General features: G+C 45.5%; 1 protein-coding gene across 1 annotated transcript in view; it reads left to right on the top strand.

Annotated features, from left to right (window-relative positions):
• The window catches only part of PIWIL2 (piwi like RNA-mediated gene silencing 2), a gene marked incomplete at both ends in the record, with an annotated part of 57,223 nt that overhangs the window by 40,321 nt on the left and 2,176 nt on the right, over positions 1-14,726 (top strand). Inside the window, 4 exons of the mRNA XM_080710672.1 lie at positions 1,569-1,685; positions 2,661-2,749; positions 3,498-3,603; positions 14,260-14,513. Coding sequence (XP_080566798.1) covers positions 1,569-1,685; positions 2,661-2,749; positions 3,498-3,603; positions 14,260-14,513 — 566 coding nt within the window. The remainder of the gene's footprint in view (positions 1-1,568; positions 1,686-2,660; positions 2,750-3,497; positions 3,604-14,259; positions 14,514-14,726) is intronic.

Below are 14,726 nucleotides of genomic sequence, written 5' to 3'. Positions count from 1 at the left end.
GACTCATCAACCTAGAGAGGCCCTGTTTCAAAATAAAGATTAAAAAATAGAGCAGAGAGTGTACTTCAGAGGTAAAATGCCCCTGGGTTCACTCTGGGTACCACAAAAAGCGACACTCAGAAAAAAATATGTATGCGTTTAGATTTTTTTCTTGTGATTATTCCATAAACAATACAGTATAATAGTTACTTAACATTATAATTATGTTGTATTATGGACAATAATTGACTTAGAGATGATTTAAAGTATACAGGAGGGCCAGGCGTGGTGGTACACACTTTTAATCCCAGTACTTGGGAGGTTGAGACAGGAGGATCGCAGGTTTGTGGCCAGCTTCAGCTACTTAATGAGGCCCTCTGCAACTTAGTGAGACCTTATTTCAAAATAAAGAGTTAAAATTGGGCGTGGTAAACCAGGCATGGTGGCGCACGCTTGTAATCCCCCGCGCTTGGGAGGCAGAGACAGGAGGATCACACAGGTTTGAAGCTAGCCGCACGCGCTGGTTTAGGAGACCCTGTTTCCAAAATAAAAATGTAAAAATAGGTCTGGGAGTGTAGCCTGGACGTAGAAGGGCTTCCAGGAACCCCAGTACCACAAAACAAAAACAAAAACAAACTGGGCGTGGTAGTGCACACTTGTAATCCCAGCATTTGGGAGTATGAGACAGGAGGATCTTGGTTCAAGGACAGCCTCAGCTTCTACTTAGTGAGTCCCTTTGCAACTCAGTGAGACCCTGTTTCAAAATAAAGAATAAAAAGTAGGGCTGGAGATATAGCTTAAAGGTCAAATTCTCCTGGGTTCCATCTCCGTACCACACACACACCAAAAAAAAGTTAAAAATAGGAATTGGGGTATAGTTCAGAGGTAATGCCCCTGGGTTCAATTCCTGGTAACACAGACACACACACACACACACACACAGAGTATACAGTAGGAAGTATACAGATTATATGCAAATACTAAGTTATTGTTTACAGAGAACTTGAACATCATGAATTTTGGTGTCTCAAGGAAGGAGATCCTGGAACGAATGAACAACTGTGTTTACTTTAGAATTGTTAACATTTTCCGAAAGGCTGATGGGGTTTCCAGCCTCTCCTCATGTCTTTTTTTTTTAATTTCTTTTTAAGCTGGGGATTGAACTTGGGCACATTTACTGCCAAGCTCAACCTCAGCCCACTTCTTTTTTTTATTTTGAAACAGGGTCTCACCAAGTTGCCGAGGGTCTTGCTGCGTTGCTGAGGTGTCCTCAGACCTGCGACTCTGTCTCCGCCTCTTGGGACTGGGATTTGAGGCTGTGCCCCCACACTTGGCCTTCTTGAATCTTTTGGTAGAACCAGGCGTGGTGGCGCACGCTTGTAATCCCAGTGCTTGGGAGGCTGAGACAGGAGGATGGCGCAGGTTCAAAGCCAGCCTCGGCTACTGAGTAAGGCTCTCAGCAACTCAGTGAGACCCTGTTTCCAAATAAAGTATAATATAGGTCTGGGAGTGTAGCCTGGAGGTAGAAAAGCCCTGGGTTCCACCCTCAGTACCACACACACAAAAATCTTTTGGTCTTGTCATTATAGGTCATCAGTGTCCGAACCATTAGTCAACCCGCCAGGCTTCGGAGTGTGGCTCAGAAAATCTTACTTCAGATTAACTGTAAATTGGGTGGTGAACTCTGGGGAGTGGATATTCCTCTGGTGAGTGGTACTGAGATATGTGTCTTCACTCATATCAGCTCTTCCAGGAATCCTGCCCAGCTCTCTCCTCAGCCTCCTCTTCTAATTGACCTTTCTTTCTTAATGCTTACTCAGGAATGGAAATGGCTCGCAGGCTGTTTTTGGCCAGCCCATGAACTAAGAATTGTTTCTACTCTACTTGTGTGTATGTATATGGGGGGTACTGGGGATTCAACCCCTAGAGCATTGAACCTCTAGGGCATTCTACCTCTGAGCTACTCCCCCAGTCTGCCCGCCCGCCCGCCCTCCTTCCTTTCTTTTCTTTTCTTTTCTTTCTTTCTTTCTTTCTTTCTTTCTTTCTTTCTTTCTTTCTTTCTTTCTTCTTCCTTCCTTCTTTCTTTCTTTCTTTCTTTCTTTCTTTCTTTCTTTCTTTCTTTCTTTCTTTCTTTTTTGTGAAACAAGGTCTTACAACTAAAGTTGCTGAGGCTGGCTTCAAACATGTGATCCTCCTGCCTTAGCTTCCCCAGTACTGAGATTACAGGTGTATGCCCCCATACCTAAGATTTTTACTCTTTAGTCTTTTTACAGGTAATGTTTGCTGATTTCTGGTCTAGATTTCAGGCTTTTTGTTTATTATGTTTAGGAAATGTCCATTTGCTGGGCGTGCTAGTGCACACTTGTAATCCCAGCATTTGGGAGGCTGAGACAGGAGGATCACAGGTTCAGCCTTAGCTACTTAGTGAAGCCCTGGCAATTTAGTGAGACCCTGTTTCAAAATAAAGAATAAAAAATCAGGCTGGGGTATAGCTGAAAGGTAGAATGCCCCTGAGTTTAATCCCCAGTACCAAAAAAAAGTACAGTTGAGTCTTTTTTTTCTTTCCCAAAAACTTGTTTTACTTACAGACATGGTGGGGAGGGGCTCAGATATAATGGATATGATGGAGTGATGGAGTGCTTGGATTTGGGGTTTGCTTTTGCTTTTGTCTTCTAACCCAGAAACAATTAATGGTAATTGGAATGGATGTTTACCATGACCCCAGCAGAGGCATGCGCTCTGTGGTTGGCTTCGTTGCAAGCATCAATTTGTAAGTACTTCTCATAATTCTATTATGTTTGGTTACATCATTTTTTTTCCTTTTTGTGGTACTGGGGATTGAATCCAGGGGCATTCCACTTCTACCTCTGAGTTATATCCCAGGCCTATTTCTTATTTTTTATTTTGAAACAGGGTCTTGCTAGGTTGATGAGAGTCTCATTACTTGCTGAGACTGTCCTCAAACTGGTGATCCTCCTGTCTCAGCCTCCAAGTACTAGATTACAGGCATGTGCCACCACACCTGGCTGAGTTACATCATTTTTATGTCTAATCTTGTTATAAATCCAGTGCATACTTTGCTAGTATATGTACTATAGTATAAAGACTTCAGCCTCCTCCCTTCTCTGTCTTCCTGTGGATCTTGTACATGCTGCCTGTTTACCAGGCGTTTCAGGTGGGTTTGCTCCCTTCAGCCCACACCTCTGTACTGTATAGTTTACATGTTTTCCCAGAACAGTACAAATCTCAACCAATTCTTCTTAGCTGTTTCACAGAGCTTGTTATATGCTGCGTCACCATTTAAATAATCATCTGATGGTGGCTGTCAGGCTGTTGATTTTTTTTCTGTTGGAAGCAAATACAATTACACTCTTTTTGGTTTTCTGTATATGGTTAAGTTTCCTTCCCACGCCCCTCCATGCTGTGCATAAGCATAAGTGCATTCACTAGATATTTGTTGGCTGTTCACCCTCTCCTCTCTCTCCATCTCTCCTTCCCCGTTTGCGCCACCCCACCAGCACCCTCACCAAGTGGTATTCTCGAGTGGTCTTCCAGATGCCTCACCAGGAGATTGTGGATAGCCTGAAGCTGTGCCTGGTGGGCTCCTTGAAAAAGTTTTATGAGGTGAGGAGAAAGACCTGAAAGTTTCTAGGCTTTAAGGACTGCATATCTGAATGTGTGAGTGGGAGGTCTGATGTAGTGGGAGGGAGGGACCCCAGATCAGAGGCAAGCTTCTAAGCCTAAGGGGCTCTGAGTTCTGCCCTTGGGCTTCTGCTGGCCAGATCAGCTCAAAGAACCAAAGGCTTCATTTGGTAACTAATAATTACTTCCCTGGTTGTCAGCCTGATGCCTACAGACATAATCTTTATGCTTATCAGGGAAGTTGAGGGTAAATTTCAGCAATTAAAGCAGCTTATGAATTTACTCAGCTGTTTATGACTGTCATTAGGTGCTGACTCTTTTCATTTTGGTTTAAGACAAAAGCGTTCCTGTGAATCACTCCTAGAACTCCAGAGAATGCTAAGCATAGAGAATCGCTGTCATTAAGCTGATACAGGGTCTGAGAGTGAGCAGCCAAGGTGCTGACTTGCTCTGGCCTGGACATCAAAGGCAGGACTGACAAGCGGCTTTCAGTCTTAGGGTCAGCGCCGGCCCTTTGCATCCAGATTAAACAGCAAGATAAACAAAGTGCCTCATAGATCGAAGTCAGTCTCTCCAGCTCCACTTTGTCTCTTTATAGAGCAATACTTGCTACAATTCCCTGCACGTAGATTCTGAGTTTTGTCTCTCAGGTTGATGGGATAGCCATTTCATCACCAAGTTCTGTTGCAGATTGTGTGTGTGTGTGTGGGGGGGGTCTGGGAATGGAACCCAGGAGCATTCGACCTTCAAGCTACACCTCCTGCCCTATTTTTTATTCTTTATTTTGAAACAGGGTCTAAGTTATGGAGGGCCTCACTAAGTAGCTGAGGCTGTCTGCGAACCGCGATCCTCTGGTTTCAGCCTCCTGAATCCTGGGATTACAAGCGTGCGCCACCATGCCCGGCTCTGTTGTAGTTTCTTCTGGGACCTGGCTTGCAGATGACTTTTGTGAATCTTTCCCATGTTCCCTTTACTGCTCTATCCTTCAGCAACAATGATTTCTTTGTGGTCCACTGCCAAGGCCTCAGTTCACACATCATGTGGTCGTCAGCACACCCTGCTGGCTTACAGTAGTTATCTGTACCCTTATGGTTCTCGTTGATTGGGAAGAATCAGGGATTGAACCCAGAGGCATTCTACCCTGAGCTAGACTTCCAGTCCTGTTTTTTTTTTTAATTTTTATTTTTAATCAGGGTCTTGCTAAGTTACTGAGAGCCTTGCCAAGTTGCTGAGGCTGGCCTCAAACCTTGATCCTCCTGTCTCAGCCTCCCAGATATTGAGCATATAGGCACCTGCCACCACGCCTGGCTTTCTGGTTTTTACTTTGAGCAGTATTTGGTTATTGATGGCTCTGTAATAAATTCCCCTGAAACTTCGGGGCATACAGTAGCACGTACATTGTTCATGGTCAGGAACTGGGAGCTTGCCTTGGTTCGTTTTGTCCCATGTGGCTTTGTCAGTTAGTATTTGCATGTGGCCGTTGGGCTTCCTCACAAGGTGGCAGCTGGATCCCAGCCTGGCCTTCCGCAAGGCAGCGAGAACCAGGAGGAGTCTTGCTTTTGTATGCCCTAGCATGGCTGTCACGTTGCGCTTCTGCTGCGTTCTTTTGGCTGAGGTAGTGAGAGCCTGCCTGGGTTCAAGGGGAGGGAAGGAGGATCCACCTTTTCCTTGAGGGATGGCAGTTTCTGGAAGAACACGCGCAAGTGGAGACACAAGGACCGTCTTGATTTCTTTTCTATCCCTTGCGGGGCCTTGCACATAGCAGACACTTTTCTTGGTGAATTACATTGAGTTTCTAGTGTCACAACTCTATTCTAAGTCAAATGAGTTTTGGTTTTTTGTTTCTTTGCTTGAATTATGAACTCTAAGCGATATTTATTAAACTTCATTAAGCCAGGTCAAAAGGGAAGAACTCTATGTGTATTCTGTCCGTAGACTAAATGTGGTTGTCTCGTTCGAATTGTGAGACCTCGCTTGACACCAGCCTCATCAGCCCTTGTCCCTCAGCAGCTTTGGCGTCTTCCTGGCTGTTGACCTCACAGCAGGAGCCTGAGCTGAGCTGATTTTGATCCTGTATCTCCCAGAATGTCTCCTGATTGCTCAGCAGCCTCAGAACCATCTTGGTGGCACACCCTGGTAACCCTAGCATTTAGGAGGCTGAGACAGGAGAATCCTGGTGCATGGACAGCCTCAGCTACTTAGTGTGAGACCCTGTTTCAAGGGCTGTGGTGTAGGTCAGAGGTAGAATGTCCCTGGGTTCCATCCCTAGTACCTCTCACACACACAAAAAAAGTACAAGCTGGCAATGGTGGTGAATGCCAATAATCCCAGTACTTGGGAGCCTGAAACAGGAAGATCATAGGTTCAAGACTAGCCTCTGTAGTGTAGACGCTCAGCAACCTAGTACAACTCTATTTCAAAACAGAAAATTTAAAAAGGTCTGGGGGTATAGCTCAGAGGTAGAATTTCTCTGGGTTCAATCCCAGCACCAAAAAATGTTAAAGGACTTGTATTGTCTCATTTCAAAACTTAAGGCAAAGCTAGAGAAAACAAGACAGTATGGTGGTGGCGTAGTGATAATCTTAGAAATAAACCATATGTCTGTGGTCACCTTCTCAACAAAGGCGCATTGATGGGGGGGGGGAAAGAATGTCTTTTCAAGGATGGTGTGGGGAGCACTGTATGTCCACATGCAAAAGAATGATGCTAGAGCTCTACTTTATGCAATATACAAAAAATATACAATGGTTCAAAGATGGAAGCATATGTTCTGGGTATGAAGCTAAGTGATACAGCACTTACTGAGTATGCATGGTGCTCTGGGGCAGGGCGGCCTAAATACGGACCTAAAACTTAATCTTAGCTGTGTGTGGTGGCACGCACCTGGAATCCCAGTACTTGGGACACGGAGACAGGAGGATTGTAAGTTTGAAGACAGCCTCAGCAACTTAGTGAGACCCTGTCTCAATTTAAAAACAGTAAATAAATAACAAGCCTAGGGGTGTAGCTGAGAAGTAGAAAGCCCTTGGTTCAATCCCCAGGACAAAAACAAAACAAAACCAAACCCCTGTAAACTAAAGCTGTACAAGATAACATGGGTTATTTGTGATCATGTATTAGGCAACATTTTGTTAGGTAAAAATTAAGTACTTATGTGCGATTGTATGTGCTTGTAGTCCCAGCTTCTTAGGAGGCTGAGTCAGGAGGATCCCGTGAACCCAGGAGTTCAGTGCCAGCTAAGTAATAGATATGATCCTTGTCTCAGAAACAACAAGAATAACAACAACAAAACACTGCTACAATTAAAAACTTTTGCAGTTCAAAGGACACTACCAATACAGTGAAAAGACAACTCACAGAAAGTGAGAAATCATTTCTCTGATACAGCTGATAAGTTCGTTTCATGTCCAGAATGCATAAAGAACTCTTGCAACTCAGCGCCCCTGAGCTCAATCCCAGTACCACAAAAAGAAAAAGAAAAAACATCCATAGGTCAGTATTTCTCATGAACATAGATGTAAAATTTTTGACAGACTATTAGCGATGTTAATATAATATATGAAAAGTAGTTATATACTTATTGACGGTACTGCATTCTGCTCCAAATTCACTTCAAGGGCAGGGTGGGGAACCCTTGGGCAGGAGATGGGCAAGGGTCTCCCCATCGCACACGGTGGGGTGGCCGCTGCACCAGCCCCTTGCCCACAGAACTCCTGCACCCCATGTCTAGCAGCCTGTTTGGCCTTGCTGTGTGCATGCCTCCTGGGCCCACTCCAAGCTAAGAGAGGCTGAGCCCCTGTGTTTCTTCCCACTCAGCTGTGAAAATGGAAACATTTGTGACAGCTACCTCTGCTTTAGCTCTCCTGAATGATGCAGCCACCATTGCTGAGTCTATCAGTTACTCAGCTGAAGCTTTAAGAATAGGACCACAGCTCTGGCTTATGGAACCCAGCATTGCTGCTCAGGTGGTGCTGGCATGACTGAGGCTGCCTCAGGGCTGGGCTTTTTAAAAGTTTTTGTTTAGCTGGATGTGGTGGTGCACTCCTGGAATCCCAATACTTCAGAGGCTAAGACAGGAGGATCACAGGTTCAAGAACAGCCTCAGCAAGTAGTAAGACTCATCATCCTAGGAAGACCCTGTTTCCAAATAAGTAAAACCAGGCTGAGAATGTAGCTGGAAGGTAGGATGCCTCAGGGTTCAGTTCAATTCCCAGAACCACAAAACTGTTTTTGTTTTGTTTTTGGTACTAGAGATTGAGCCCAGGGGCATTCTACCTCTGAGCTAAACACCAAGCTTTTTTTTTTTTTTTTAAACAGGGTCCGGCTAAGTTGCTGAACCTGTGATCCTCCTTTCTCAGCCTCCCAAGTACCAGGATTGATTACAGCCCAGGCTTACCTCTGGGCTGGTTTTTGTGGGTTTTTTTTTTTTTTTTAATGGGTACTGGGGTGGAACCCAGTAGCTTTCTATCTCCAGGGTACACTCCCAGACCTATTTTTGTATTTTATTCGAAACAGGGTCTCATTAAGTTGCCAAGAGCTTTACTACGTAGCTGCGGCTGGTTTCAAACCTATGAGATCCTCTTGTCTCAGCCTCCCAAGTACTGGGATTACAAGTGTGCACCACCACGCCCAGCTTGGGCTGTTTTTAACTAGCATTTGGTCCCAGATGTGAGAAGTTCCTCGTACCTCTGGAAAGTGTGAGACAGTGTGGTTCTTTCTGGTTTTCTGGTCCAGCTTCCTTTTTGTCACAGAATTGGGAGGAGGTTGGGCTAGAGAGGCGCTCCCACACTCCACTCAGGTCCTCCCGAACCCGCCTTTGCCTGTCGTTTGCCGGCCTCTTCCCGACATGGTGGAGCCTCAGAGCAGCTCATCCCTGGCGTTTGCCCACTGCTGGGGCTTCTGTCTCTGGGAGCAGCTTGTCAGGGCCTTCTTGAATCTGCCGCTCATTAATAGTCCCATAAATAGATGGAACTATTATTTCTTTTTCTGGAGTGTCCAGGGACTGCTTTCTGTGTCTTCCAGTATCCTAAGCTGGAAGTGATGTACCCATTCATACTGCTCTTCACTCTGTGGTCATTGCCAGGACAATCCTTTGCAAGTGGCGGATGCTGCCGGTGGCTCTCCTCTCCCCTTGCTCCTCTCCCCTTGCCCTCGTGCTTGCGTTCCACGTGTTCTGACACACTCTGTACCCCTCTGTTAACACCTCGACTGTGATGTTCACAGCCTGTTGAGGGCATTTGCTCTATGTGTCTGTCTTCTAGACCTAATTTGAGTTCCATGAGGATTTGGATGGTATGAAAACAATTTTGTAATTTTCTGAGACCAGCCAAACAGCTCTTATCTCGTCAACACTACGTGCTTGTTCTGTGAATGAATGGGGCCTCACATAAAAGCGCATCTCAGACACCCAGCATCTGTTACCCGCTTGACCCTTGCCGTGCTGGGTGCGGGGGTAGCAGGTGAGCAGCACCGTGCTGCGCCCAGGGACTCGCTCCTTGCCTTCGCTTTTTATGTAGGCTCCTGGGGGGGGTATTTTTATTTATTTTTTTATTTTAATTTTTTTGTGGTAGTGGGGATGGAACCCTTCTACCTCCGGGCTACACTCCCAGACCTATTTTATATTTTATTTGGAAACAGGGTCTCTTTAGCCAGCGCGGCCGGCTTTGAACCTACGGGATCCTCCTGTCTCTTCCTTCCAAGCATGGGGATTACAAGCGTGCACTCCACGCCGGCTCCTGGGGTGTTATAAGTTGAGCAGTTACGCCTCAACCCTGCGATTGTGCTTGTATCCTGACCCCCGACCTGGTCCTAGTCATACAGTTTATGAAGTGAGAATAGATGGAATGATTAGAACGTTTAACACTGTTGACTGTTTTTAGCTTTTTGAACTCTTTGACAATGGACCAGGTCAGTTAGTTCTCCTAGAAGTGTTCACAGGACCCAACATGGCGCTTGTGTGGCGCTCAGGTTGGTACCTGTTAGAGATGGAGGTGGCCTCTGTGAACATCTCAGGCGACAGATTTGTTTCTTCACTTCATGGATTTCATGATGTCCCTTCTATGTGCATAAGAATAACCATTGCCTTGGTCTAGTTTGGTCTCATCTTTTGTCTATAATTTCTATACACACGTATGTGTATGTAAAAACATATGACAAGCTGAGTGTGGTGGTGCGTGCCTGTTATTCTACCTAGTACTTGGGAGACTGAGACAGGGGGATTGCAGGTCCCCCTTAAGTAACTTAAGGCCAACCTTAAGTTCCTTAGTGAGACCCTTAGCTACTTAGACCCTGTATTAAGCTAAAAAATAAAAGTAGGGCTGGGAATGTAGCTCAGAGGTAGAATGCCCTGGTTTTAATTTCCAGTATCATACACAAAACAATTTTACACACACACACACACACACACACACACACACACACACACACACACTTATTTTTCAGTACTGAGCACTCCACCTCCAAACTACACCCCCAGTCCTATTTTATTTTTTATTTTGAAACAAGGTCTTACTAAGTAGCTGAGGCTGGCTGCAAACCTATGATCCTCCTGTCTTAGCCTCCCAAGTACTGGGATTATAAGCATGTACCACCATGCCTGGCTCCACACATACTTTGGGTTTTTTTTACGGTACTGGGAATGGAACCCAGGGGCATTCTACTTCAGAGCTACACCTCCAGCCCTATCTTTTATTCTTTATTTTTAAATAGGGTCTCACTGAGTTGCCAAGGGCCTCGCTAAGTAGCCGAGGCTGGCCGTGAACCGCGTTCCTCCTGTCTCAGCCTCCTGAATGCTGGGATTACAGGCATGTGCCACCACGCCCGGCTTCCACACACACTTTATACACCGGTCCTCTTAAACCTGAGAAGTTGAAGTGACCATTTTCTCCACTTGTGAGCTGAGGAAACTGAGGCTTCAAGGTCATAGCTAAGGAACAGTGGAACCAGACGCAGTCCCAAGTCTCTTGATTCCAAATCCAGCGCTCTCCCTCTGTTTGCTGGTCTGTAGAGTGAAGGTTTCTTCCAGATATAGTTCCTGAGTCACTTAACCCTTAACACAGCATGTCATTTAGGGGAATTGGCGAGATTGAGAAAGTGTGAGCCCAAAACTGGGAACTGGATGGGAGCCAGGCCCGGCATGTGCCCAGCTCCAGGCTGTCTTCGCTCTCCGGCCAGGACAGAGCAAGGGAGGTGGGATCTCTTAGCATGGCCTGTGCTGGCTGCGTGTCCTGTGGTTAATGTGGTTCTCAGCTGGGGACAGTTTTGTCTTCTTGGTGAACACTGCTTAGGATTGCTACCGTCAGTCGTCTAGTGGGCAGGGATGCTGCTGCTAAACTGCTAAACATCGCTACCTCAAGGGTGCTGGACGGCCCCACCCCCGCCCCAGTGTCGGCAGTGCTGAGGTGGAGAAGCCCTGGGTCCGGGCCAGTGCCACGGGCCCTCTCCATTCCATGTCTGCTGTGGGAGGAAGGAGGGACTGAAGTTTTGTTTCCAACAATAGGTGGACGAGGTGACAGGCAGCCAAAAAAGTAGCACAAACTGAGGTGGTATTTTCAGTAGCCATGAGGATGAATTACACATTTGAAAATGTTGGTATACTTGAGGTTTCTCAGAAAACAGGGGCATTTGTGAAATATTTCAGCCTCTGAACTTAGACTTCAAAAAGATTTTAGGTAGCTGGGCGTGGTGGCGCACGCTTGTAATCCCAGCATTTGGGAGGCTGAGACAGGAGGAAACGGGTTTGCAGACATCCTCAGCTACTTAGTGAGGCCTTTTGCAACTTAGTGAGATCCTGTTTCAAAATAAAGAATAAAAAATAGAGCTGGGGGTGTAGCTTGGAAGTAAAATGCCCCTGGGTTCCATACCCAGTATTTCAAAAAGAAAAAAAAAAAAGAGTTTAGATGATTATTTTTTATTTGTTTGTGGTATTGGGGATTCAACCCTGAGATTTACCTCTGAGCTATACCCACTACTCTGTTTTGTTTTTTATTTATTTTCTTATTTATTTATTCCTAGGAGCATTCTATCTCCCAGCTACTCCCCCAGACCTATTTTTTTATTCTTTATTTTGAAACAGGGTCTCACTGAGTTGTAGAGGGCTTCACAAATTACTGAGGCTGGCCTCAAACTGCAATCCTCCCATCTTAGCTTCGTAAGCACTAAGATTACAAGTATGTACCACCATGCCTAGCTTATTTTTATTTATTTTTTAATTTAATTTTTTGTGGTATTGGGGATGGAATCCAGGGGTATTCTACCTCTGAGATACACTCCCAGCCCTATTTTTTATTCTTTATTTTGAAACAGAGTCTCACTGAGTTGCCAAGGGCCTCACTAAGTAGCTGAGGCTGTCCGCAAACTGTGATCCTCCTCAGCCTCCCAAATGCTGGGATTACAAGTGTGCACCACCACGCCTGGCTTTATCTTTTATTTTGAAATAGGGCCTCACTAAGTAGCCGAGGCTGGATGTAACCTAGGGTCTTTCTGTGTCAACCTCCCAAGTACTGGGATTACAGGCGTGCACCACCATGCTTATCTTTAGGTGATTTTTTTTTTTTTCTTGGCGAACCCAGGGGCATTCTACCTTTGAGCTATACCCCAGACCTATTTTTAATTTTTAAACAGGGTGTCACTAAGTTGAGGAGGGCCTCACTGAGTAGCTGAGGCTGGTCATAAACCTGTGATCCTCCTGTCTCAGCCTCCCAAGTATTTGATTTACAAGCATGTTCCACCACACCTCACAGGTGATTTTTTATGTGTGTGTGTGTGTGGTACTGGGGGTGTAACCCAGGGGCTTTTCTCCCAGGTCTATTTTATACTTTATTTGGAAACAAGGTCTCACTAAGTTGCTGAGAGCCTCACTAAGTAGCTGAGGCTGGCTTCAAACCTGTGTGATCCATCCTCCCAAGAGCTGGGATTACAAGCGTGTGCCACAACACCCGGCTTGATAGGTGATTGTTTTAAAAAGAATTTCTTGAAATAAAAATTGCATGTAGATTAATCTACATGAGAGAGAATATTGTATACATATGTAATTAATATTTAAACAGTAATTTAGTTTTTTTTTTTTGCAGTACTGGGGATGGAACCCAGGGGCATACTATCTTTGAGCTATACCCTTAGCCCTATTTTTTATTCTTTATTTTGAAACAGGGTCTCACAAGGTTCCTGAAGCTGGCCACAAACCTGAGATTCTTCTGTCTCAGCCTCCCAAGTCCTGGAATTACAAGCATGCGCCACCATGCCCAGCTAAACCAAAGCGCTTTTCAGGGAACTTCTAGCTTGAAATTGACCTGAACTTACTCTCTGAACCATTGAAGTTGAACATAACTAGAACACAGATGTATTCCCCTATCCTTCAGACTGATTCCAGCCAGCATTTATTACTTCATTACCGTGCAAATAGTTCACATCCCGTTAGGCTGTAGGATAATATTTAGAAAAGAACCCTTCTACTTGCCAGCGGCTTTGGATGTTGCCAGGATGCTGAGGTCTGAGCGTGGTGGCCGTGGTGTGTTCACGTGTTGCGTTTCTCTAGTGCTTTACCATGTTTTTTGCCTGGACAATTACTAGTTTTATTTTTTATTTATTTTTATTTATTTTTATTTTTTGTATGTGGTACTAGGGGTGGAATCCAGGGGCTTTCTACCTCCAGGCTATACTCCTGGGCCTATTTTATACTTTATTTGGAAACAGGGTCTCACTAAGTTGTTGAGAGCCTTGCTAAGTAGCTGAGGCTGCCTTTGAACTTGTGCAGTCCTCCTGTCTCAGCCTCCCAAGCGCTAGGATTACAAATGTGCACCATCACGCCTGTTTCTAGTTACTAGTTCTAGATTTTAAGTAGAAGCCAGGTGTAGTAGCCTACATCTGTAACTCCAGTTCTTGGGAGGCTGAGAAAGGAAGATCATAGGTTCAAGTCCAGCCCGAGCAACTTAGAAAGACTCATAACAACTTGACAAGACCCTGTTTCAAAATAAAAAGTAAAATAATCTGGGGGTATAGCTCAGAGGTAGAATGCTCCTGGGCTTATTCTCCTGTACCAGAATACTACTCCTGATAATAATAATAGTAATATTGATGCTAAGCCAGTGTGGTGATATATACTTGTACTTCCAGTACCTGGGAGTCTGAGACAGGAGGTTCAGGTACACTCACCAAATAGTGCAACTCTCATCAACCAAGTGAAAGAGACCCTGTTTCAAAATAAAAATGAAATAGGGCTGGGGATATAGCTTGGAGGTTGAATGACCCTGAGTTCAGTCCTCAGCAACACAAATGCGCGTACGCGCACACAAACACACACACAGATAAAATGAATGCAAGTAGAAGGAAGACTGATCTGGCGGGTAATTTTCCTGTTATTCCCTTTAACTTTGTACCGTCTGTTTGAAGATAAACTATGTGCATGTGACTCATAACTTGCCTGTTTGGCGCTCATGTTTTATAACACCTTTGCTGTGCCAGGCTTGTTTTACTACCCTGAGAAGGTCTAGAAGTGATTAGAGGTTTCTCCCTGCCCGCCCGTCAAGAGACCCGGAAGGCTGGAGCCAGCTGCCCGGGCCGCCTGCCAGGCCCCCAGGTTGTGTGTGTGCCTCCTTGCTGGAGGGCCCCGTGAGTCACCTCACCCGGCTGTCATTTCAGGTGAACCACTGTCTGCCAGAGAAGATCGTGGTGTACCGTGACGGCGTGTCTGATGGCCAACTCAAGACGGTCGCCAGCTATGAGATTCCTCAACTGCAGAAGTGTTTCGAGGCTTTTGAGAATTACCAGCCCAAGATGGTGGTGTTTGTAGTTCAGAAGAAAATCAGCACTAACCTGTATCTGGCTACCACCGAGCACTTTGTGACTCCCTCCCCCGGGACTGTGGTAGATCACACGATAACCAGTTGTGAGTGGTGAGTGGGAGAAGGGGCGGGGCTCAGGAAGAAGAGGTTGATGGGGTTCCTGCCTCCCGGGGTACTCGGAAGGGGAGTCTGCCTGGACAGGGCCCTGGAACCCTCAGACTCTGCCTTTAAAGAAACGATCTAGAAACAGTGACAGTAAAGCTTTTGTCTCTTAAATATAAAACATTGCATGAGCATTCTTGTCCCAAGACACGGGGTGCTTGC

The sequence above is a fragment of the Muscardinus avellanarius genome, assembly GCF_963383645.1.
Source record: "Muscardinus avellanarius genome assembly, chromosome: 14".
Taxonomy (NCBI): domain Eukaryota; kingdom Metazoa; phylum Chordata; class Mammalia; order Rodentia; family Gliridae; genus Muscardinus; species Muscardinus avellanarius.
Note: the sequence above shows the minus strand (reverse complement) of the source record. Positions and strands in the feature narration are given on the sequence as shown.